The sequence below is a fragment of the Aureobasidium subglaciale genome, assembly GCF_000721755.1.
Source record: "Aureobasidium subglaciale EXF-2481 unplaced genomic scaffold scaffold_37, whole genome shotgun sequence".
Lineage (NCBI taxonomy): Eukaryota > Fungi > Ascomycota > Dothideomycetes > Dothideales > Saccotheciaceae > Aureobasidium > Aureobasidium subglaciale.
In genome coordinates, this window is record NW_013566958.1 from 105475 (window position 1) to 129086 (window position 23612).

At 50.7% G+C, this 23612-nt stretch overlaps 7 protein-coding genes across 7 annotated transcripts; all 7 read left to right on the forward strand.

Moving 5' to 3' along the window:
• Positions 1–289: 289 nt before the first annotated feature.
• AUEXF2481DRAFT_48593 (uncharacterized protein) lies at positions 290–2719 on the forward strand (the record flags this gene model as incomplete). Its single annotated transcript, XM_013483784.1, has 3 exons — positions 290–1353; positions 1399–2438; positions 2490–2719. 3 exons carry the CDS (start codon positions 290–292, stop codon positions 2717–2719), a joined length of 2334 nt encoding a protein of 777 aa, XP_013339238.1.
• Positions 2720–6078: 3359 nt separating this feature from the next.
• AUEXF2481DRAFT_9186 (uncharacterized protein) lies at positions 6079–7587 on the forward strand (the record flags this gene model as incomplete). The annotated part of the gene is made up of 2 exons (XM_013483748.1): positions 6079–6195; positions 6247–7587. 2 exons carry the CDS (start codon positions 6079–6081, stop codon positions 7585–7587), a joined length of 1458 nt encoding a protein of 485 aa, XP_013339202.1.
• A 388-nt stretch (positions 7588–7975) lies between these two features.
• Positions 7976–8679, forward strand: AUEXF2481DRAFT_74912 (uncharacterized protein; the record flags this gene model as incomplete). Its single annotated transcript, XM_013483798.1, has 2 exons — positions 7976–8010; positions 8064–8679. Coding segments are annotated over exons 1-2 (642 nt in total), but the record flags the coding sequence as incomplete, so codon positions are not given.
• A 1123-nt stretch (positions 8680–9802) lies between these two features.
• On the forward strand, positions 9803–13191 carry AUEXF2481DRAFT_9188 (uncharacterized protein; the record flags this gene model as incomplete). The annotated part of the gene is made up of 2 exons (XM_013483749.1): positions 9803–10052; positions 10112–13191. The coding sequence occupies 2 exons, from the start codon at positions 9803–9805 to the stop codon at positions 13189–13191; spliced, it is 3330 nt and encodes a 1109-aa protein (XP_013339203.1).
• A 3670-nt stretch (positions 13192–16861) lies between these two features.
• Positions 16862–19346, forward strand: AUEXF2481DRAFT_531427 (uncharacterized protein). Its single transcript, XM_013483815.1, has 2 exons — positions 16862–17825; positions 17876–19346. The coding sequence occupies exons 1-2, from the start codon at positions 17042–17044 to the stop codon at positions 19000–19002; spliced, it is 1911 nt and encodes a 636-aa protein (XP_013339269.1). The 5' UTR covers positions 16862–17041; the 3' UTR covers positions 19003–19346.
• Positions 19347–20430: 1084 nt separating this feature from the next.
• Positions 20431–21758, forward strand: AUEXF2481DRAFT_531481 (uncharacterized protein). The gene is made up of 2 exons (XM_013483816.1): positions 20431–20702; positions 20772–21758. Exons 1-2 carry the CDS (start codon positions 20700–20702, stop codon positions 21606–21608), a joined length of 840 nt encoding a protein of 279 aa, XP_013339270.1. The 5' UTR covers positions 20431–20699; the 3' UTR covers positions 21609–21758.
• A 307-nt stretch (positions 21759–22065) lies between these two features.
• Positions 22066–23588, forward strand: AUEXF2481DRAFT_44818 (uncharacterized protein). The gene is made up of 3 exons (XM_013483776.1): positions 22066–22199; positions 22295–22452; positions 22531–23588. The coding sequence occupies exons 1-3, from the start codon at positions 22151–22153 to the stop codon at positions 23254–23256; spliced, it is 933 nt and encodes a 310-aa protein (XP_013339230.1). The 5' UTR covers positions 22066–22150; the 3' UTR covers positions 23257–23588.
• Positions 23589–23612: the final 24 nt, after the last annotated feature.

Sequence of the window (23612 nt, forward strand, 5' to 3'; positions counted from 1 at the left end):
GAGTTCGCGTCACACAGCCCCACATCCTCGTCTCGAGACGCGTTTGTTCTCAACACGATGAGATGATTGGCGTGTATCACTAGCAGAAGACCATTGATCTTGTATATGTGTGCTCGCCTTCTACTTACTACGTCAGTTTACTCTCTTGGAATGTCCCACTGGTCCAAAAGAAGCTCGTGAGTCGAGATCGTACTTGAGATGACGCGAATTCAGCAGCGCCGATGCCGTTGTCGCCGGCGTTGGTGTAGAAGTTCCCCGCGCCTTGGACGTTCTTTCTTGAAAACATGACATGCCCGATACCAACCAAGATCCCCGTCAACAGACGCCATTGCCCACGCGTGTATCCAAGGCATGCGACAGGTGCAAACGCAACAAGTCAAGATGTGATTCCTATCGACCCTGCTCGCTATGTTTACGAGCCAATGCAGAATGTACAAGCACTTCAAGAGGAGCCGCCAGCGTGACGAGACAAGCAAGTGCAGGCGGAGAAACCGCAACATCGCGTTCATCAACGAATAAACGGAGAAGAATTGCAAGCTCTCCTGAGGCCACCGAATTGCGTGCGCGAAACATCAGTCGACTGCGCTCGTTTGAGGATATTGCTAGTCATCAAGATCTGGAAGATGCCGATCAAACTCATCGGCACTCTCGTAGCGATGCCGGTGATGATGATGACGGAGAAGCTGAGAACACCATGAGTATGGCCCGCAAAATCTACAGCCTGGATCAACAACAACTTGATGGGTTTGCTGTCAGCGCTATTCCAGGAGCCGAAGCTGGGCAATCTACATCAGCCGCGCCGTCACCAGCTGTTGAAAAATACCCAGTCGCCGCTTATTTGACAAATCCTTTCCCTGCGCCAGATGTGGTCGTCGAGTTGTTGGATGAGTACTTTGCATCAGTGCATTGGTTTTCTCTGGTCATCTACGAACCAAAGTTCAGAGAGAGCTTCATGTCCATTCGCGACAATCTCGCTGAGCCAAGTCAAAAATCCTTCCTGGTCTTGCTATCCACCATTTTAGGAATGGCCGCTTGGTACAGATCACAAAGACCTGAAGTAGAAACTGGCAGGCCAAGTCGGCAATGGAAGCAACTCAGTTCTGATCTGTTCAAGAATGCAGACAACGAACTCATCAACATCATGGATCAGAATTCGATATCTGCCATCCAGACTTTGATCCTCTTGGGATCCTATTACTGTTACCACGGACGTCCTAATTTGTCGTTCTCTATGCTTGGTGCAAGTGTGAGGACTGCTCAAGCTTTAGGACTCCACCGTGAGCCGTCTCGTGCTTCGTTCCACGATGCTGAGGAGAGAAAGAGAGTTTGGTGGACGATATATACCTGGGACATGTAAGTCGGAGCGCCTTTGCTTGTCGTGCATCACTAATGGAATAGGTTCGCTGCTGTGACGTATGGACGGCCGCTAGGTATACATAATGAAGATTGTACGGTGACGATGCCATCCGAATTTTCCGAGAACATCCATTATAGGACTACGGTCCCTCCACAAGAAGCTCTTTCTATTTGTTATTCTCGATATCAGACAGAGCTGAACAAACTATACATGATCGCGTCTCCAGTCATCAAGAAGGTCTATGGCACGCGATTGCGACGAGGCGGATCTCATTCTGAGAATGCGCCATACTTGCAACTCGTGAAAGACGTCACGACAAGATTGTGGGAATGGAGAAGTTCGTTACCGGAACACCTTGCGATGGATCTTGATCGAGACTGTCCGTCAGAGATGAGTGCGACAGCGAAAGCACACTGTCTACAAAGCCTGGCTTTGTCACTGACCTTTGATAACCTACTAATCATCCTGCATCGACCGTTCCTGGCATGGCATATTGACTCGCTGACTGTTCGACCGGGCAAGAGTATGTCATCACACGAATTCGTCGATGGCGTTCAAACATCAAGCCCTCGAGAGTGGTGGGATGCCGCGCTTCGCACTTCCAGGGTCACAGAACTACCTCAACTAGCACAGCTCGCGACTGATAGCCATCTGGTCGCCTTCCTGGCTATCAACTTGTTCAATGCTGCAATTGTCATGGTTGTAATGGCCCTGTCTGATCCGCTATCCGACAAGGCACAAGAAGTAAAGCGCATCACCACACGAATATTCAGGCTGCAAGATTTGTTTGGCAGGCGATCGAAGTTATCTATGCAGAGCAGTGCTATACTCAAAAACGTGGTACAGCTACTTCTTCGACGTGAAAACGAAGCAATTTTTGCCCCAGTGCCCGCAGGCAAGAGAACAGAGGAGGTGACAGAGACCACGCCTTCTTCCACCACAGGGTTGTTGTCCGTACGAGAAACACTCAATCTTCCACTCGGTTTGCCTCAGGATCTTGGCTATGAGCAAGTGGAAAACAGTATGAGCAACATTCACGCCGATCCATCATTCAACCAGAGCTTAGCATCCGTTCAGAAAGGTATGTTGTGATATACGTAACAAACCAGTGTCGCCCCTGACCACTTGGCAGTATTTTCAAGCAGTTCATCCGGCACTCCCGCAGTGACTCAAGGCGCACAGCAACTCATCGACTACTCCGCACCCTCCCATGGCACTGATCCGACCTCTGCTGAGCAATGGTCAAATATGAGCACGACGCAAAGTTTGACGGACCCATTTGACCTCTCGTCCAACATGACGGACAACAATGGTGTATACTGGTTTTGGGATACGATGTGGGACGGAGGAGCCTTTGAGTGAGAGTTCGCTCCTCTTGCTGGTGACCTGATCAGTGAAACCGCCAATGACTTGATTCTGCTCGTGTGTCATGGTTTACTGGCCGCGCGTCAACGACAAACTCAAGCTGATTTGCTTAGACGTTGTGCCAAAACATGTTGTGTCGATCAAGCTATGCTTCTTCCTGTGTAAAGAAGGCGTAAACTGGGAGAAACATCGAATACCACTCGATGCACGTTCTAGTCGCCTTCAACCAAAACTAATAGCCGTCGCAAGCTCGTCTTGGTGTAAATCAGACCTAATTGTGAAGAGAGATCGATATGTGGTCCTCACTCCAGGGGATCTAGATGAGAAATTGATGTCGGTATACAACGATACACGTCAAAAAAAAAACTCCTGGCTGGAGGTAACACCCTGATCCTATAGACTAGCAATATTTTGCTTCGAAATTTCTGAATCACTCTAGGAAAAGCACTTAGTAACACGGTGTAAGCTACCTTCTTTTATACTTACTATAATAGCGTCTAGAAAATAGAAAGAAGACTAGTAATTAACTAGAGATTCACTATTCTAATAACCTATAAAGATTCTAGAAGACACCCTTAATAAACTAGTTAAAAAGAAAAAGTCGAGCCTTCTATAAAAAGGTACTAAAAGAAGGGATACACATTACTATAACCTAGATATTCCGTAAATAAGAAAGAGAAGAAATAATAAATCTATATTATTATAAAGGGCGAAGCCTTAGAGTAGGATACGGGCGGTACCCGTACGGCATCCTTAGCGTCCGTATATTCTTAGACGGAGCCCGCCTAGATAGATTCTCGTTCCTCCTCTTATCGAACCTATTAAATACTAAACTATACCGAGCGCCCGTATATACGACGCTTACCCGTAACAATTATCGACTTTACTAGGGGGGAATTAAAGGGATTTAAGTATAAAGACCCTTAAAAACACGATATTGAGTTAATATACCCGACCTCCTATAACATCACAAAAACTTTATAAGAAGCAAACCCGAATTCCGCCGTATACCCTTTGTATAAAACCCTAATACTCGGTGCGTGTTTACTATGCAACCACATATTATTTCCCCTTTACGGGTAGTCACATTTTTGTGTAACCACACCTTCTTTCCCTAATTCCAGCTGGGTTGGGTTCTAGCGTACATTCCTTTCTAAACAAAAACAAAATGAACAAAAACACGCCCCGCCCCCTTTTTTTTTTCTTTCGCCCAAGAACAAAAAAAAGAGGACTAGAAAAAGGGCAAGAGGTTGCATGTTCCTGTTTGCAGTAGCTTTGGCCTTTTTTTTTGCCTGATGAGATTTGCCTGATGAGATTTGCCTGATGAGATTTGCCCTAAGTTGTATAAAGTGGTCAAAAGCGAAACAGAGTGAGGGTTTGGGAGTTTAGTATACGGCCGCAAAAGGACAGAGAGAGAAGGAGGGGGCAGGGAGAAAAAGCAGATGTCGTGTGCTTGTTGTGTGCTGTGGTGCTGGGTGGTGTTGCATTTCATCAAGGGCTTATTTCGTCCAACCAGAAAACGAGTGGGCAAAAAAGTGCCGAGGACCGTGATGGTGGGTTGCTCCCCCCGGATGGAGGAATGTGCATACCATGCATGCGTGCCTAATCTCCTCAGTCACGAGAGTGTGTGTCTCTCTTGCTTTCTCCTTCACCCTCTCAAACCAAAAGGGAAGGGGAAAAAAGAAGAAGAAAAAAGCCCTATGTATATGTAAAGAGGCGGGCCGACCTACCACAGAGCGGGTGACCACATGCTGCAAGGACGCAAAGACATGTGGGGATGCCCATGCGTCGTGTGATGACGCAAAGGGGGCTAGAAAATGAAGAAGTGGTTAATAGCAACACCGAGCCTCTGACCTCTCGCTGGACTTTCGAGTGCTGGGCGCTGTGTTGCTCGCTACCTCTTGACCCCAAAAGCGTCCCGATTCGGTTATAGTTGCATAAGCTGGGAAGCAGTTTGTGAAGAATGTGATGTCTGGCCGGGTGCGGCAGTCTCCGCCAGAAACAAATGCTATCGGTTGGGCGACTGAGGTCTGGAGCAAGGTACCGAGTGTAAACAGCACATGCAGATCAACCATTCGCTCGCTGGAAAGGGCCGGGCTTGGGGTTAGCACGCTATCACACCCACTCTTGTTTTACATGCATGTCATCTTGTCTTCCTGCTGCAAACCAGTGGGTCCTGCAGATCTGGCCTACATGCCGACTGACACCGATGGGCGGGTTAGTTCTTCGGGAAGGAGTCAATCAATCCCAGAGTCAAGGTAGTGGCGCTGTCCAGCTGTGATTGAAAAGTCGGATCTGTTTCTGAAACAAGGTTCTTGCCCAGACAATTCTTTCAAGTGCTGGAAAGTCATGGTTCATGTGTTTTCTTCCCTGCTGTAGCAACCTCGAGATAGCTCATGTGTGAAAGACAGTAGTCGAATAGCAATTCGAAAGCAGCTTCCGAGGTTCAAAAAGTGGTAGCTTGTCCCGAAGCGGGCAAACAGTAGAGCGTCAGAAGGTCCAGGCTTCACCTCTTCATACGCATGCGGTGATGCCAGTCCGGCTTCAGTAGTTTTACCATTTGCAGGACGACGAAAGTTTGCAATCAGCAGTTTTGCTAAGTCTTCAAGGGCAGAGAGTCTGTACAAATACCTTTGAAGTTACCCGACAAAGAACCTGGGAATCTCTCGACCCTTCTTTCTTGCTTGTCTTGTTGCTTCGCTCTTTGGCAAATACCCCGAGCGTGTGAAGAAGCCATCACCCGGTCGTAACAACGACAAACGTCAAAGATCACCTGCATCTCAAGACACACAAGCAAAGCAATAGCTCAAAGCCTCTAGCTTGTCTTTCAGCAACCAAGCCACAATCGCCTAAAGTGTTTGACCCAAACATCCAATTCAGGAAACGCAAGTTTGCGACAAGAGTCAAGGTTCGTTGCATCTGTCTTTGATCAACGCACGTGGTTTACCGTCAACGATCACACCCCTGTCTATCCTTCTGACAGCACGATTCGCTTACAATGTCATAGCTAGCAAAGTGTTTGGTCCAGCGAGGGACGCATACTATCTTGCTTTTTGTGCCCCAGAGTGACACTGACTCGGAGGCATTTGAACCTGTATCCGAGACGCGATTGGTACGAGGCTTTTGGGTGACTTAGCCTGTAGCCGACCAAGGATCACAATCGAGCGACTTCCAAGAGGCGACACAATCTTTCTTGTTGTCCTTTTGCTTTATTCGCTTCCCACAAAGCATTCGTGTCAACACACTGAACAAAGGCGACGTTGAGTCTGTCCAAGCATATCGAGCAAACGTCTGAAACAGCAAAAGCAACACCAGGTCCTGCCTTGAATCCGAAAGCGAATCGTGTGAAAGTCGCAATGTCTTCCAACCAGGTTAATCAGTCTGGTCAATACGGCGCACCTTCGGACAACCAACACGAGTTGTCCCACATTGAGCACTACAATGAGGGACAAGCCTATGACAACTTTGCATTCGTGAGTGTCGTCCTTTTTCAGCAGTTTCAAGCGCATACTGACCATGACAAGGACAACTCAGGCTGGGGAGACGGTACCGGCATTGGACCATACGACAATACCAACACCAACTACGGCTATCATGAGGTCGCCGTCAGCACTCCAGCCTCTCGTCCCAATACGGGAAGTGTCGGCAGCAGAAAGACGCGCAGTGGTAGAACAACCAAGCCCACGGATTCACCCATGAGCTCGTCGCGCTCCACGCCCGCAGTGAACAACAGTCCGCATATCGCAGGTGTCAGAAAGAATAGGGCGAAGAAGGTTCAAGAGGCAGATGTGATACTCCAAGCACCCTTGAGTGTGTTGACAAAAGACTCGGAAACACCTTTGAGAGATATGGAGGCATGGGCCAACCGACCAGTGGAGACGAGGCGTGCAGAGGTAGCCAAAGCCAACAAGATCGCAAGACCAATGAACAGGTTCATGTTATACCGCTCCGCCTACGCTGAGCGTACAAAGAAGTGGTGCGACCAAAACAACCATCAGATCGTGTCCAAAGTCACTGGCCAGAGCTGGAAGAAGCTAGAGCCAAAGGAGATCAAGGATTACTATGACCGGTTGGCGACAATAGAAAGAGAGAACCACCAAAGAGCGTTCCCGGACTACAAGTTCTCTCCCGCAAAGGCCATGCCCAAGAAGAAGAACCCGAAACGTATCCTGGATTATCCCGAGAGCGCATACGGTCACTTCAGTGAATCAGAAGGCGACCCAGATGGGGAATACCGTCCAGCGAGACAGTCAAGACAACCAAAGCAGCCTCCAAGAATGACGAATCCTTATGCAGACAACTACTCGTATGAAGATGCCAAGTACCAGTTTGCTGATCCTGGAAGCACCTCTGCGCCATACCACCAAGCAATGCCGTATGCCGCCAGTCAAGCACCGATGTACCATACCCACCCATATCAATATGCAGTGGCCAATGGTCATGGACAATACGCTGTGTATCAACATGGACCTGGAGGGCAGCAAGTGCACGACAACCGAATGGCAATGAACGGCACTCCTGCATCAATCGGATCCAGTGGAGCCCTCGTGTCTTTGCCCGGTGGAAAACACCATGAGTTGTTGCAATCCAGGGGTCCCACACCAGTATCATCTTATCAGCAACCTCAGCATGGAGGCAACTTCATGGACCACAACGGATTACTGATGCATCCCGACCACACCAACTACAGCCTCGGACATGAGCTCCAAGGGCTCGACTCAAACTTCCAGGACGCGTTGAATGGTGGTTATGATTTGGGTGGTGGTCAGGAAGCGGTTCAGGGTCATGTGGACGAAGAGTTCCTTGTGGATCCTCAGCTTGGAGGAATTCTAGACAACTCACCTTACCAGAAGTTCCTCGAGTGATGGGTCATTGCGAAAGAAAAGAAGCGTTGTGATCTATAGAGATCGGAGACAGTCAAGGGATGAAAGATTCCTTTAGACGGATTGACCTCGCGGTCTTGCATCAATGGAGTTGAGGTCGAGTAGGAGAGTCGAACATGTAGCCAGGCACAATGGAGTCCGTATTCCCAGAATCATATTGTCAAGGAGAAAGCAGTTTTGAGCAACAAGCGGTGTGGAATGTTTGTGCTTCTGTCTTGGATGCAAAAGAAGAAGATTTGTGGGTTTGTGTTGACCAAAATTGCAAATGGACTCGAATGTGGGAGGAGCGACGCGCTGACGACGATTGCGGTCATCAACGCGAGGCGGTCGCGTCTTTCTCGAAGTTTGGCCCAAGCCGATTCTTCCTCCTTGACAACAATGTACGGCGACGTCGGCAACAAGCTGGTACCGCACAATACTGCTTATACTCGCTTTCAACAGACTAATGCAAATCACAGGTGCAACATGCAAAGCGAACGCAGACGCTGCCTCAGCTGCCAGCCTACCAGACCGAACTCGTGCGCACCGTAGTCCGTGAAGTCCGCGAGCTCAACCGAGAAGTCAACACCCTACTCGAACCCTTCAGTGGCTCCTTCAACCCCTCTCAAGAACCCGCAACAGCATGCGCTCTCCTCGTCAATCATCTCAGCATGCGTCGCAACAAGCGCTGTCTCCTGGCCTACCACCGTGTTCGCACAGACAAGCTGGAAGACATGTGCTGGAGGGGCATCGACATTATTGGCACCGACCAGACAACTGCCGAGCCCCAAGCTATGAATGCAGAAGATAGCAAGAGCAGTCTCAGCCCTGAAGAGGAGGAATACGTTCGTCTATACAGCGACCTCCTGGCTGCCTACAAGGGTCAATGGACCGACATTGACCTGACCGGAAGCCTTGAACCGCCCACCGACCTCTTCATCGACGTCCGCGTCTTGAAGGACGCCGGTGAGATTCAGACAGAATATGGGTATGTCAAGTCAAACATGTTCAGTGACCGTCTACTGACACAATCCACCAGAGCCATCAACCTCACAAAGAACAGTCAATTCTACGTCCGCCAAGGAGATGTCGAGCGCTTGATCCAACAGGGCTATTTACAGAAGCTTAGTTGAGCCTTGAGCCTCTGGCGAACCGCTTCTTGTCTTCCCTCAACCATGCCAGCACCCGGGACCATGTCACAATCGCATGACTTGTTGCACGCTGCACAAGATTGCCAGACAGACAGCACTTCGGTACCACAGCAAGATACAGAGACCCGCCAAGTCAATTTCTTACCGCCGAGGGCCATCTCGCTGCACGACGAATATGACGCGAGAAAGGCTGAAAACTCTGTGCAGAGAGGTCGACGGTCGGAAGAACCAATGACTGTCGGATCAGTGGAGCATGCGCTCACTCGTTACCAGCTGCTGCAGGCTATGATGGTGTGCAGCAAGTACTGATGACAGAAGTTACGGCCAAGAGAGCGACGCGTTGGTCAGATAGCACAAGAGGGTGCCGGCAGACAGGTGAACTCAAGGTGTATCATGAGCATGTGTCAATCACAGACGGAGGGGGGGCGCGAAATCGGATGGACGGCTGCAGCACGAATCAAGACTTGTGGGGAGGTTCGTGGCCGACTCATGCGCTTCGTGAGTTGCTCTCCGACACCCGCAAAATGACGTCTACCTGCCGATGGAAACTCCCCCTTTGCACTCGCTATCCTTGCAACAGAGAGTTGAACTGGATCAGGAAGACATTGCAAGAAGCTGCATCGAGGCTTGAAATAGACGAGTCAGGGCTTGCCAGAAAAGAGGGTGTATAGAGAGGTGGAGCATCATTTAGGTGTTGGAAAATAGTGTTCAGGCCCCAGGTGGAGCAGTGGAATTTGACGGGGCTAGACGTTTTTCAGGACAAAGTCGCTGAGAGGTGGATGCGGCCCTCTCAGCTGTTATCTCTACAAGGCCCTCAACTAATTGATTCCTGTCAAAATTAATACCAAAGACAGTCACTGCTTTTTCGCACTCCCCACGGCGCTCCTTCCCATGCAGAGTTGAAATAGTGCGCAGTTGGCAGCCAGAGTCAGCGTAGTTACCTCTCTCTTGCTCTTGTCTTGCCTCGTCAGCCCACGTCCTTGCAAGTCGGGTGAAGGCAATCCCTGGAAGTGCCGCGAATCCCGTCAACAAATCCACCCAGGCAATTGACGTCTTTGCGTGGCACCATGTCGCGATTGTTCAAGCGCGGGCGCACGCCTTCGGATGCCTCGTCGCATCAGCAGCGGCTGCCCTTGTCCAATGACGAGCAGCAGCAGCAGCAGCAGCAGCAGGAAGAGGGCGAGACACAGGACTGTGCTCCGCGCTCCACCGGCCACACGTCAAGAGCGCGCTCCATCACTTCGGCCTCGGCCCTCTCATCCTCGTACAAGACGCCCAGCAGGTCCTACATCCACCATGCTGCCCATCCCTATCAAGGTACTTGCCCATTGGGACTCCGCACCTGAAGAAGCTTCGACTAATGCGCCAATCACCAGAACCACTCCACTATTCCTCCTCAGGCGTGCGCGAACAGACTGCCGAACTCTCGTCTTCTTTCCTAGGCGACCCGGATACACAGCGATCTTCGCAACCACCGAACCGCTTCTCGCAGGACTCGTCGGCCCACCGTAGAAGCTTCGATTCCGCTTCCTCGCCCAGGCAATCGCTCGACCTTGGCCAGCACCGAAAGAGCGTGGATTCAGAAAGATCTTTGGGTGACGATGAAAGGCTGCAGAAGGGACAAACACGGCCGGAGGTGATTCAAGAGCAAAGTGAGCCCGTCTCGCCAGAGGTTTCGTCTGCCAATCTGCCCGACATGCTGTTGCAACAGAATGGCCAATTGCGCCCACGCCCTCGGCCCTACAGCGATGTACCTAGTCTGGTCGTCAGTGAAGCCGGCGAAGAAGACGACAACGAAGAGACGCCTCTGTTTGGCAGGAGATCGTCGAGAAGAGCATCGGCCTACAAGACTCTGGACGGCAACCACGATTCGGGCGACGATTCGGAAGACATCGAGAGCCAGCGACTGCCGCGAGTCCGCTCATGGCAGACGCTACAACACGCCTATCCCTCCATACGCAAGGTGGCCGTCGACGGCTACCGTGTTGCGACGCATCCCAAAGAGTGGGACATGCAAGAGGTCTTCAAAATGGTCGTCGTCAAGCCAGCTCTGGTCATGCCCTCGGTCTTTCTCGGAGTCCTCCTCAACCTCCTGGACGCACTGTCTTATGGCATCATCCTCTTCCCTCTTGGAGAGGAAGTCTTCTCCAGCATGGGTGCTGATGGTGTCTCCATGTTTTACGTCAGTTGTATCACTGCTCAACTCACCTATTCCAGCGGCTCCATCTTCAGCGGAGGTGTCGGCTCAGAGATGATCGAAGTCGTGCCTTTCTTCCACAAAATGACTTACATGATCATGGGACGTATGGGCACCGGCAATCCCGATGCTCTCAGAGCGACTGTAATTACTTCTTACGCCATGAGCTCTATTCTTACTGGTCTGGTCTTTCTCGGTCTTGGTGCTGCCAAGCTGGGCACGCTCGTCAACTTCTTCCCTCACAGCATTCTCACTGGATGTATCGGCGGTGTGGGTATCTTCCTGTTCGTCACTGGCATCGAGGTTTCGGCAAGACTCGACGGCAACCTTGAGTTTACCGCCGCCGTCCTTCACAAGCTCTTCCAAGCAGACACCATCGTGCTCTGGCTACCCCCTCTTTTCCTCGCCATTCTTCTATTGACCGTCAAGCATTACTACGACCGACCATGGCTCGTCCCTGCATACTACATTGCTATCACCGCCATCTTCTACATTGTCGTCGCTGCAGTCCCCGACCTTGGTATGGAGACTTTACGCCGCAAGGGCTGGGTCTTTGACGCCCCTCAGGCCGGTCTACCATTCTACAACTTCTACAGCCATTACAAGTTCCACCTGGTAGACTGGAGTGCCATCTGGATGACTGTCCCTACTCAATTTGCCCTAACCTTCTTTGGTATCCTGCATGTTCCCATCAACGTGCCCAACTTGGCTATCGTTGTTCAGGAAGACAACGTCAGTGTCAACAGAGAACTCATCATGCACGGCATCTCAAACACTCTCTCTGGTTGTGTTGGTAGTATCCAGAACTACCTCGCTTTTGTCAACAGTGTGCTTTTCATCGAGACTGGAGGTAACAGCCGTCTTGCTGGATACATGTTGACTCTCGCCACTTTTGGTCTCCTCGTCGCTGGTCCCGTCGTCATCGGTTATGTGCCGGTCATGGTCGTTGGTACCTTGATCTACATGCTTGGTATTGACCTTGCTCAGGAGGCCATCTGGGCAACCTACGGAAGACTTCACCGTCTCGAGTATGCCACCATCGTCATCATCTCCCTAGTCATGGGAGCTTACGATTTCGTCGTTGGTATCGCTGTCGGAATTGGTCTTGCTTGTCTCGTCTACGTCGTGCAAACATCGCGCAAGACTGTCATTCGCGCAGAGTTCTCTGGCGCAGTGGCCGAGTCGACCGTTCGTCGTCACCCACGTCAACGCGAATACCTTCACAAAGTCGGTCCTCAGATTAGAGTGGTGAAGCTTGGAGGATATCTCTTCTTTGGCAGTATTGTCAAGGTGGAGAAAAAGGTCAGAGCTCTGATAGAAGCAGAAGCTTTCGCCGCAGAACCCATCCGCTATCTCATTCTGGATTTTTCTCACGTTGCCGGTATTGACTTTTCGGCTGCCGAGGCTTTCAACCGTATGAACCGTATCTTGCATCGTCGCGATGTGACGCTCGCTCTTGCTGCTGTCAGCCTTGAGGGTGAGATTGGCAAGAGTCTGCAAATGGTTGGCCTCTTCGAAGATCCCGTCGAAGACTCTACAATCCCACCACCAAAGGTGTTTGAAGATCTCAACGGCGCACTGGAAGCATGTGAGAATGAGATGCTGGTAATTCTCTCCGATAAGCAACGCATCGAAGCCATGCAACAACAGAAAGAAAGCTCTGCCGAAAACATCGACATCCCCTCTCCCACCCAACTCAGCCCCCAAACACCCGCCTCTGCAGACATGAGTGTAGGCAGCCCTCGACGAAATTTCCTACACCAAGCCGCCACGACCACAATAGCGGATAACAGAGGGCCCAATGGCGACAACAGTAATCGCTGGAAGCACTTTAAGCAACCGCTCCCCCTGATATTACAGTCATTCCAAGGCCTCACGAACAAGAACGAAGATTTCTGGTTCCGCGCCGTATCATACTTTGAACCACGCAGCTACCCAGCAGGTAAAATCCTTTACTCCCGTGGCGACAAACCCGATGGGTTCTATCTCTTGCAATCTGGCATCCTCCGAGCGGAATATGATCTCGATCAGGGCAATTACCATGAAAGCATTGTGAGTGGCACGACGTGTGGAGAGTTGCCCTTCTTCTCCGAGACGGAGAGGACGAGTACGGTCATGGCGGAGATGGACTGTGTGGCTTGGTTGTTGACTGGCGAGAAGTGGCAACTTATGCAGGAAAAGGAGGGAGAGGTTGCAAAGGAAATGTTGAAGGTTGGGATGAAGTTGAGTGCGGAGAGGATGAATGCTATTACTTCGTAAGTTTTTTCCCTCCCCTGGATATTGATAATGATGAAGACAGAGGATGACATGCTGACTGCTTTTGATTTCGCAGATATGTTCTCATCACTGCTTCTTGAGCCGTGTGAATCATGGCTTTTTCAAGATACAGATGGACTCGACCTTGACTCGACCCGACGCCGATGCGGGATAGTCCTGAAGGGATAAAACTCCCCAAGGAGGGAGAATATGGATATCTCCTACTCGACGGCCTAGCAAGGAGCATGAGAGTCACTCGATCCACAGAGTCCAAAGAGTTCAAGTCTAAGAAGTCAAACACAGGCGATGCATAAATTTTGCATCTTCGACACCTCGATGGCGGCAGGGTTTCCCTCTACTTTTCTTATGTTGTTATTTGTGTGTTATATAGAAAACCAAAGTCACGGAAACGACATTAATTCTGTATTTGCATCAAAATCCCCATTCTTGCATCTGCTTCTTACTTCCAATTCACAGGTGCTGTAGAGGACTTGTAAGGGGGGGTTTTTTTTTTGGTGGGATTTGCCTTTTCCTATGCTATTGCGAGAGTGGACTTTTACGATATCGTAATTTAGTATAGGTTAATGTGTTAAAACTTTTACAAAATTCTTTAGCTTTTTTTCTCTTTTAGTAGAGAAATTAGTCGAGATGTCAGGGTTATAAAGGTGACTGATATTTTTTTCAATTTTTTTATTTCGATCTCTAGTGGATTTTTTGTCTTGTTCTCAGTTGATGAGAGAGAGAGAGAGAGAGAGAGAAAGTTCGTAGTATATATGTTTGCCTTCTTTTTTTGCAATTGTGCATTTCATGTCTTTCTATATAGATAGTAATGTTAGATGTTAGAGATTAGAGAGAGGGTGCTATAAATGATGTTAAAAAGGTATGGTAGAAAATTGGTTCACTTTTGCGTGGGACATGTGATTCTTTTCTGGGAGAAAGAGAATGAAAGGGAGAGATGAGCTGCGATTGCGTTTTACATCATTGTTGTGAAACTCATCAGTGATCAAGAACAATTTCATTGTGTGAGAGAGCGCGAAATGGGAGACTCGGAATCTTCCTCCCTTCTACTTTTTTTCTTCTTTTGTGCAGGTAGTTGGCGGGTGGAGTTACTTTGCAACGTGGACACTGGGGCATCAAGAATAATCTTTGCCGAGTATGTGGACGAAAATTAGTCTGGCGGGATATTTCTTGCTCGAGGTTCCCGTTATCATTGTACTTTTTTGCACAAGCGTAAAGAACCGTAGACTGCTCGACCTCGAACGTAAAGAGACATCATCGACTTCTTCTTGCAGCGCTTTGGTCATGTAGAGATATTAGGTGTGTGCGTGGTATGAGAGATGTGAAGTTATCGTGTGAAAACGTGTAACACGGACCCGGTGCCGGGGAGATGAAGAGTACAAGACATGGCTCTGTACGACTTCTCTTCATTGTAGTGTCGCTCAGAGTTGCCAATATTCTTGTGCCCGTGAATGGGTTGGTTGCATGGGGCAATGCGGTGTCATGTTTCAGGAGTGTCACATTGGAGACATGGTAGACGTGCATCTGGCGCATCGTTTGTGCTGCAAGAATACCTCGGTATTCATTGGACGGCTGCCAAAGCAATAGCGAATGTCAGCCCTGGGTTTTTGTTCTTTCGGAGATGGTCATTGCAAAGTTTAGAAGCTGTGGTTAATTTTAGCTGTGTTGGCCGCGGTAGTAGTGTCTGCAACCATTTCCCGTAATTGTGTCTTAGCAGTAGCACGCCACAAGTTCGTAATGTTGCTCTTCAAGATTTGGTGAGCGAAGCGTTTGACTGTGAAGTTTTCCTTCTTTTTTCCTTTCTGTTCGCATCCTCCAATCTCTTGAAAGAAAAGTTGGAACGGAAAAAGTAGGAACGATAATATAGGAGAGTCGGTGAGAAAGGGTGTATTGGTGTGTAGTGATGTTGGTAGAAGTTCGGTAGACTAGAAGGCTTACGAGCAAGGACGTTTCTCATCATCACTTCCTTTTCGATTCTCCAGTCACCGCTATTTTCTCTTCTTCTAAGATCAAGATTCCTTCTCTGATCTAGACGTCGATGGCCTGTACAACTGAACAGGGCTCCTGAAGTAGAGCCACGGATGCGCCGCTTTGATGAAGTTGGTGGTAAATTAAGCATCTCGAGCCAGGAGTCTTGGCTTCCTGGAAGTTGGGAGGTTCAGTCGTCTTTACCTGATGGCCGAACCCTGCGTGCGGGTAGCACCAAAGCTGCCGACACCAAGTGGGGGCAATCTCGAGCTTTGGTGTGCGAAAAAGGGAAAACGAAGCTGAAGATCTGCCATCAAAGGAAATGACGTGTCTCTGTTTTGGCCAAACATTCAACTGCAATCGCGGAGTGGGAGTTCTCCATCTCTGATGATGGTTTTGAGAATACGCCGTGGAAAAAAGAAGACGGTTCTGTAAAAGGTCGTGTTTAAGCGCCGCACTCGGTCATCGAAGACAGCGTTTCACAACGCTGGCGTTGCGCACGCAGGGTAAAAAAGTTAGGGAAGAGAAAAAAAAATAGTGATCTGTTTACTGTTTGAGAAAGCGCGGCGAGGCGTCACGCCCTGTCAAACGGAGAGTGGAAGTACAGTGATGATCGGCCGAGCCAGTCAAGAGCGGTATGAGCATCTGACTCGTCCCTGTCATGAGACGGGTGACACACCATCAGCACGAAGGTTCCTCTGCACATCAAAGGATCGGGTTGCGCATCTGTAAGCTTCTAGGGCTGGGAGGGACATCATGTGCACTTGTGAAGCAGGGGGAAAGGCTGGGTTCTGTGTTGCGACAGTCCGGCAGCGTCTTCGAGGTTGCATACAAACAATCTATTTGCAGCATGGTAGTCAAGAGGCCGTTGATGCAGTTCTTGGTCGAGGTTGCGGCCGAGCGGTTAGGTGGATGAAACGGGCGCCGCACGAGTCAATCTATCCGGGATAGTAGAAATTCAAAGCAAATCACAGGCAGCTGTCAGTTGAATTGTCCGGTGTTTGTTGGCGGTGTCTTGCTCATGGCCTTGCAAAATTGCCCTGTCGCATCGGAGTCGACCAGCGCTTTGGCCCCTCCAGCATGCGACCATGCACCCCCTTGGAAAGAGGTAATCTCGTTGCAATCACATGCGGCCATCCTTTTTCTTCCCCTGCACCTGCTGTTCAGTCCATCTTTTCTCTTCCCTCTCTACTCTTGTGCCACTTCCTCAGCCTCCATCCTCGCTTCCTCCAATACAGAGCTTCTCTGCTTATTGCATCTGAAAAGCGGTAGCTCGAGCCGGAGACCCTTGATTTGTTTATTGTCACCTCTACATCTAATTAATACCAGGTGTGTATCAAGAAAGAAGCTGCCATCTGATATCTCTCCGATCTCGCCATCCAACCATTGCCAACGTCCGCGTGATCACTCCACCACGCATAACTCCACCACACTTTTCGAGCTGACATTTTTCTGTTTCTTTCTCGCCAGCTTTACGAATCGATACCCTTTCCTTCCGCATCCATAATGTCTGACGTCCACAACACCACTGCCATTCCGGCAGAGGCTCCTATCATTGCCGAGCCTGTTGTCGTCAAGCCTGAAGAGACTGTTGTCGACCCTGTTGAGGAGAGCGCAAAGGTCGAGACTGCCCCCATCGTCGACGAAACTCCTGCAGTCGCTGCCACAGAGCCCACCACCACCGAGGCTGCCGCAACAGAGACACCTGCTGGTGTTGAGGAGGTTCCCGTTGCCGAGTCTGCACCTGCTGTTGAGGCCGCTGCCATCGCCGCAGAGGAGAAGCCCACTACCGCTGTCACCGAGGAGCCTAAGGCCATCGAGTCTGGCATTCTTGGCTACAAGGCGCCTGGTTTGATCAAGTAAGTCAATGTCAGCAACCTACCTGGAACGCCAATCACTAACAAGCACCAACAGGAGCTTGAAGTTCTCCAAGAAGACCTTCTGGTTGGGTGAGGAGCCCGTCTCAGTCGACAACCTCAGCACCTACCTTCGTGGTGAGAAGCCCGAGTCCGGCAATGCTACCGCCGCCTGGTCAAGCCACACTGGCAAGGGTCTTCTTTACTTTGTCAAGCACGCCGATGAGAAGAAGCACCCTCAAGGTGTCTTGAACCTGTCCGAGGCATCCGACCTCGAGAAGGCTACTGGTCACGAATTCACCTTCAAGCTCCACAACCACAAGCACGCCTTCAAGGCCGCCAACGACGCCGAGCGTGACGCATGGTTCCTCGCCATCGAGAAGGCCATGACTGAGGCCAAGGCCAACAAGGACACTGTCACTTCCAGCGACTCCTACAAGGAGACCCTCGCCGGTCTTGTCAAGACTCACACCCCCCACGCCGGTGCCGGTCGCAAGAGCATGGACGCCTCCGCTTCCAGACCTCGTGCCGCTTCCGCGTCCAGCTCATCCTCCTCCGACGCCGAGGCCGCCGCAAAGAAGGCCAAGAAGAGCCGCTCTGCTTCTCGCAACGGCAAGCGCCACAGCATCTTCGGTGGTATCATGGGCAAGAAGGCCGAGCACGATGTCGAGAAGGAAGAGAAGAAGGAGGTCAAGGCTGAGGAGAAGACCATCGAGGCCGACAAGGCGGCTACCGAGCCCATCGAGGAGCCCGTCGCCGCCGAGACCGTTGCCCCTCTTGAGGCTGAGGCCATTGGTAAGTCAATCTATATTCAGACAGTCAGCCATTCATACTAACTGTCGTAGCCGCCCGTGTCATTGACGCCCCCGTCGAGGAGACCAAGGCTGTCGAGGCCGTTGAGCCTGTCGTTGAGGCTCCTGCCACCGAGGTCCCCGCTGGTGTCGAGGAAGTCCCTGTCGCCGAGTCTGCACCCGCCGTTGAGGCCGCTGCTCTCGCTGCCGAGGAGAAGCCCCTTGAGACGGCCGCCGTTGAGGAGTCGCCCGTCGTCAACAGCATCGCATCCAAGCCTGTTGAGGAGAAGAAGAAGACCGAGGAGAGACCCAAGACCAACAAGCGCAGCAGTCTGTTCGGATCTTTCTTCGACAAGGTCCGCAGCCCTACCAGCGAGAAGAAGGAGAGCGAGGTTGCTCCTGTCGTCCCTGCAAAGGAGACCGTCGTCTCGGCTGAGCCCCCAGTTCTTCCCGAGCCTACCACCGAGAACTCCAACCTCGACCCTTCCGCTGTCGAGACCACTGCTGCTCCCGTCATTGCCAAGCCCGTAACTGAGGCTCCCAAGGAGGCCGAGCTCGAGGCTGCCAAGATTGAGACTCCCGTCGTCACCCCTGGTGGCACTGAGCGCAAGTCGAGCTTCTTCGGCAGCTTGGCCAAGAAGACCAGATCCAAGAGCCCTGCTCCTGGTGTTGCCACTGACGCTCCCGCTGTCCCTCCCAAGGATGACGAGGTCGTCGCCGCCGCTCCTGTTGTTGAAGCACCTGCTGCTACCCCCGAGGTCGCTGCCGAGGAGGCCGTCAAGGAGCCCATTGTTCCCGCCACCGAGACCAAGATTGAGACCTCCAAGGCCGCTACCCCCAAAGAGAACCGTCGCAAGTCGTACTTCGGCGGTTTTGGTGGTGCCAAGAAGGAGAAGACTGATGCTGAGAGCCCTCAAGAGGACAAGTCCATGCTCGGCAAGGTCACTGGTCTTTTCCGCACCAAGTCTCAGGCTGCTCGTCCCGTCAAGAAAGAGACGGTCACTCCTACCGAGCCCGTCCCTGCCATCCCTGCCACAGAGACTGCCGCGACTGAGCCCACCGTCGTCGACACCCCTACCGTCGTTGAGCCCAAAGTTGAGGAGCCCGCCGTCGAGACTGCCGCTCCCCTCACCGAGAGCCAACACACTCCCGCCAACACCACCGTCTCCGCAGCTGCGTAGCCTGCCTCGAAGAACGATTTGGTGGGCCAGCGATTACGCTGACGACCCATCATCACCATTGCGAGTGCGTCGATCGCTGCAATTGGTTTGATGTGTTATTTCTTTTTGACATACAGATACCCCCCTCTTACTCTGCTTGTTTTGTTTCAGACATGAGCTGCGGGACCTTTGGATTTTCCTGGCCACCGGACAACGCTCTCATTGCTTAATACCCAACTCATGCCCTTCACTCTCTTGTTGTTTTTCCACCAGAAAAAGCCGCATTTGTTGTTGGACATGAATACCGCATTGATATTTTTCTGTTTTGTATTTTTTGTCTTGTTTGTCGGTCTTTCCTGCGAGTCTTTTCATTGATTGGTACTGTCTTTCAATCGCGAAATACCCGTGATACCCTGTCCACTTTACTTTGATGACGAAAAGGGGGGAGGAGAGGGGAGATACTAGCTCGCTCTGCAAACTAATAATCGAATTTTGTTCATGATAATAGTCTGTATTCTTGATTCTGACGTTCTGTGGTATCGGCGTTGCGGTTAGGTGGCTGAAGTTGTCTCAAGTTTGTGCCGCTTGGGAGTGTGCTTCGAGGACAAAAGGCCTCACGAGTGGCATGGTTCGTGGATTGACCAGGTTTCCAGAGCCGTGGAGGCGGGTATTGTTGTGTAATTCGAGTAGACGCATGGTCATATGGCCTTATTGCGGAAAAGCTCGATAGGATGTACTGTATGCATGTAGTGCGTGTACGTGTGTGTAGATAGCTGGGTCTAAACCGAGTCTTTGATCGAAGCTGAAGACGGAGTCGACGTTCCTCGGACAAGGCTGACGAAAGCCTGCTTCGTTTTTGCTTTCGGGAATGGTCGGCTCACGTCGGAGACGGGACGAGAGATGTGAAGTCATTGTTGGGACGATCTCATGAATCATGACGACGATGTTTTTTTGCATTTGCGATCAATTGTTCTGCCAATTTCAAGAGGGGGGGGGGGGGGGGGGGGGGGAAGGAGGGGGGGGGGGGGGGGGGGGGGGGGGGGGGGGGGGGGGGGGGGGGGGGGGGGGGGGGGGGGGGGGGGGGGGGGGGGGGGGAACAAGAGAGCACAACGAGGTTCCCGTTTTGCTGTTGTTTGCAGGTAGGTAACTTAGTCCCCATCTTCTGCAAAGAACAGAACATCTCTTCGATCCTTCCGCGCGGGGAGTCTTGTTTTTGTCACTCGCCCATTCTCAGCTTGACTAGTTCGACTCATCTTGCGCGCGCGCGCCGCCCCTTTAAGAATTTGATTCGTGCCTCTTTCTCTACCAAACTAATTAATTCCGATCCAAGACATTTCCGCAAAGAGTACGGCGTGCGCTACCTTGGTCCTCTGGCCTTTTGCAGAACTTTACACTTTTTGTACCCGGACACTTTGGCATCTCGCATTCTTCTTATTTACCTATCTTTGCTTTCCCCGGCTCGCTCTTCGCTTTCGAAATCCAACGACTCTCAACTACTGATTTTCGCCCTTTGACTTGTTTTCTGTAATCCCTCCCTCGGGCGTCATCTTGGAGTGTAATCTCGAAATAAGGCACAAACAGCGCGACTACCAAGGATCTTTGCGACGACAACATTCGTAACGACGACATTTGCTTAGCCAACATCCGCTCCCGGAGGTGGACACTAGAAACGTTTACTTTGGAAGAAGACTATGAGATTGTGAGAAAACACTACAACAATGGTATGGCGGCCAGAACACCCCTGCGACTTTGCCTCCCATGATGTATACTAATACTCGTTTTTGCCACAGGGTTGTGGTTTGTCTCGCGAATCCCAGGCCGCGGCCACCGAAGGCAGTGAAAGCGCCGCTGTCACTGCTGCACGACACACGACTCCAGATCCCTCTACCACCAACCCTCGCACCGTACCCTCTCGCACGAGTTCCGCAAACACACCTACAGATTTGAACGATCGCCCTAATGCGCCTTTGCGCGCTGCACCCACCGTCAAGCATTCGCCGCCGCAACTGGCACTGACGCCATGGACACCTTCGGAACTCGCCCGCCAACGCGAAGCCTTTTTCGAAACAAGAGTCAGCGGTGAGGCGGAGATGTGGGCTGCGATGAAGCAGGTTGCCGAGTTGTTGAGGGTGGGTGATTTGAGGTCTGCGCAGACGATTTTGGATGCTACGGGCGCGACGTGTCCGAGTGGAAGGTTCTGTGTTGAGAGGAGAAGAGGAGGGCAGAAAAAGGGTGGTGTGTATGATGACAAGGGTTTGCTGTATGAGGTTCCTGGATGGGTAGTTTCGGACCCTGAGGATCTTGTTGCGGAGGCGCAAATCGAAGGCAAGGATATCAATGAAGAGTCGGAAGACGAGATTGATGCCGAGAAGGGTGTTGTCTGTGAAGAAAAGATTGGAGAGTTGGTCAGCGTGCGGGCAAGACTCAGCGATCGCGGCACTGATGTCGTGGTCGAGATGGGCACGAATCAAAAGGTGTCGGTCCTGGTCAAGAAGGTGCAAGAGAAGGCCGGCATTGAACAAAAGATCAAGCTGGCATACATGGGCAAGATCCTCGACGAGTTCAAGCCACTGTCACAGACGGGCTGGAAGGAAGGTCATATCCTCAACGCCTTGGTCTTTGGTTGATAAAACAGTCGACTTGCGATTTCTTTTCTTGTCTCGAACTGAATTGTGGGAAGGGATTTGGTGCATCAGCAGCGGGCGTTTACAATTTTTTGGCGCATGGTGTATACGCACATGGGCATCTTTGGGAGGTTTCCTTTTCGTTCTTGTTTTCTTGGATAGCAGCTTCGTTTTCTTTTCCAATCTCCTTTGTACAATTTACTTTTTGTCTTGAACTTGAGGAGAATGCCATGCTTTTCGACACCTTGCTTTAGATCATCTACGGATCGACGGACGTCTTGTGCCTGACAAGACTTTCATCATCATCGTTTGGTAGACAGTATAAAGCCAGTAGATGTCCAATCATGGCATATCGTTAGTAAGAGCACGTGCGAAAGAAAAAGAACAAACGTAGAAGGCATCCTCGAGGGTGAAACACCTTCAGCACAAGCAACAATTGATTTTACCCCCACTCTTCCACCTCCCCACACGTCATTATTCCCAAGCTTTCTTTCCTTTCTCTCAATAAACATCCCTACCCACCCCTTCGAACAACAAGAAATGGTATGCCAGCATTTCTCGCACCTCACAAGTCAGGTGCACATCGTGTGACTGGTATGGAAAACACATCTTTCCTTTTCCTCTTGCCTTTATTCCCCCATCCTCTACCCAAATCGGACAGTCGCTGACGTTTACGGTGAACTATACAGCAATAGCTCTCTATCGCGCCCTCATCACAAAATGTCGCAATGCTCCTGAACCACTAAAATCTGCAGTTCTAGCAGCGGTAGTGAGGAACAAGTTCAAGCAGAATAGACATGTCACGAGTATCAATGCTTTGAGAGTTGCTTTCGAGGGTGGCTATGAGGTAAAAAAAAATAACTCTCAATGAGACTTTACATGCAAAAAGGAAAATGCTAAAGTGAGTTTTTTTTGAAACAAACAGGCGCTAGATCATCTAAATGCCGCAATAAAAGGAGATGAGAGGGAGGTAGACTATCTCTCTACTTTACTCTCTCGTCTTCCTGCTTGGATGAAAGCTATACCACAAAACCCCACTCCTCCTCCTCCTCCCCCTCCACCGACTGCACAAACCTCACCACCACAAGACGAAACTCAAAAACCTCCAACTAAGCGATGTCTACTCCATCGTCCCCGTCCCCTCTTCTCCCTCCCCTCTCGTCGCCGTATCCCAACCTTAGTCTCGGCAAACAAAATCCCCATCCTCCGTCTCAAAAAACCTCAATCGGCCTCCTTGTCAAAATACCTAAAATCCCGCATCCTAGACCGTCAGAAACGTTTAGATCGTAAAACTCTACTCGAATCAGCCATGGAAGTTGCAAGAGGGGAGGATGAATGGGATAGGATATTACTTGCACAAGGGGTTGATGTTGGTCAGGGAAAGCAAGGTAAAGGTGGACATGGAAAACAAAAAGGCAGAGAAGAACCATGGACGAAGAATGTTTACGAGGCGTTGGGGAATGTATATAACAAGATCGAGGAGGAAGGGAGGAGGAATAAAGAAATGGCGGAGAAGATGGTGGGGATTATTGAAAAGGAAAAGGAATTTGCAGAGGTGGAGAGGAGAGAGAGACGGAGGGTTGGGAATGAAGAGAGAAGAAGACGGAAAGCTGAGAAGGATGGGAAAGTGGGAGAGGATGGGATGGTATGAATGCATGCAGAAGTTGGATCACGACACTTTGAGGAGGAGGCAAGATATGATGTGCTATGATGGGAACTTTGTATGGTTCTCTTGGAATTGTAGAAGTGTATCTACTTTGCTGCCATTCTTGCGTGTGAGTCCTGCTCTGCACTGCGAGACCCTCAAACCTGTGCCTTGTTGGTTGAAGGTGGGTGCAGGCGGCGACTTTCTGGATGAGGTGCCGTCTCTTCGTCATCCTCGCCATATCCCGTGAACCATCATCTCGTCGTCTCGTAATCTTCATCTTCTGTCATCGTTGCCTCGCCTTGTCATTGATCACGCCTCTTTGCTAGCATGATCAGTTGAAGATACTCGGTCGTGGCTTC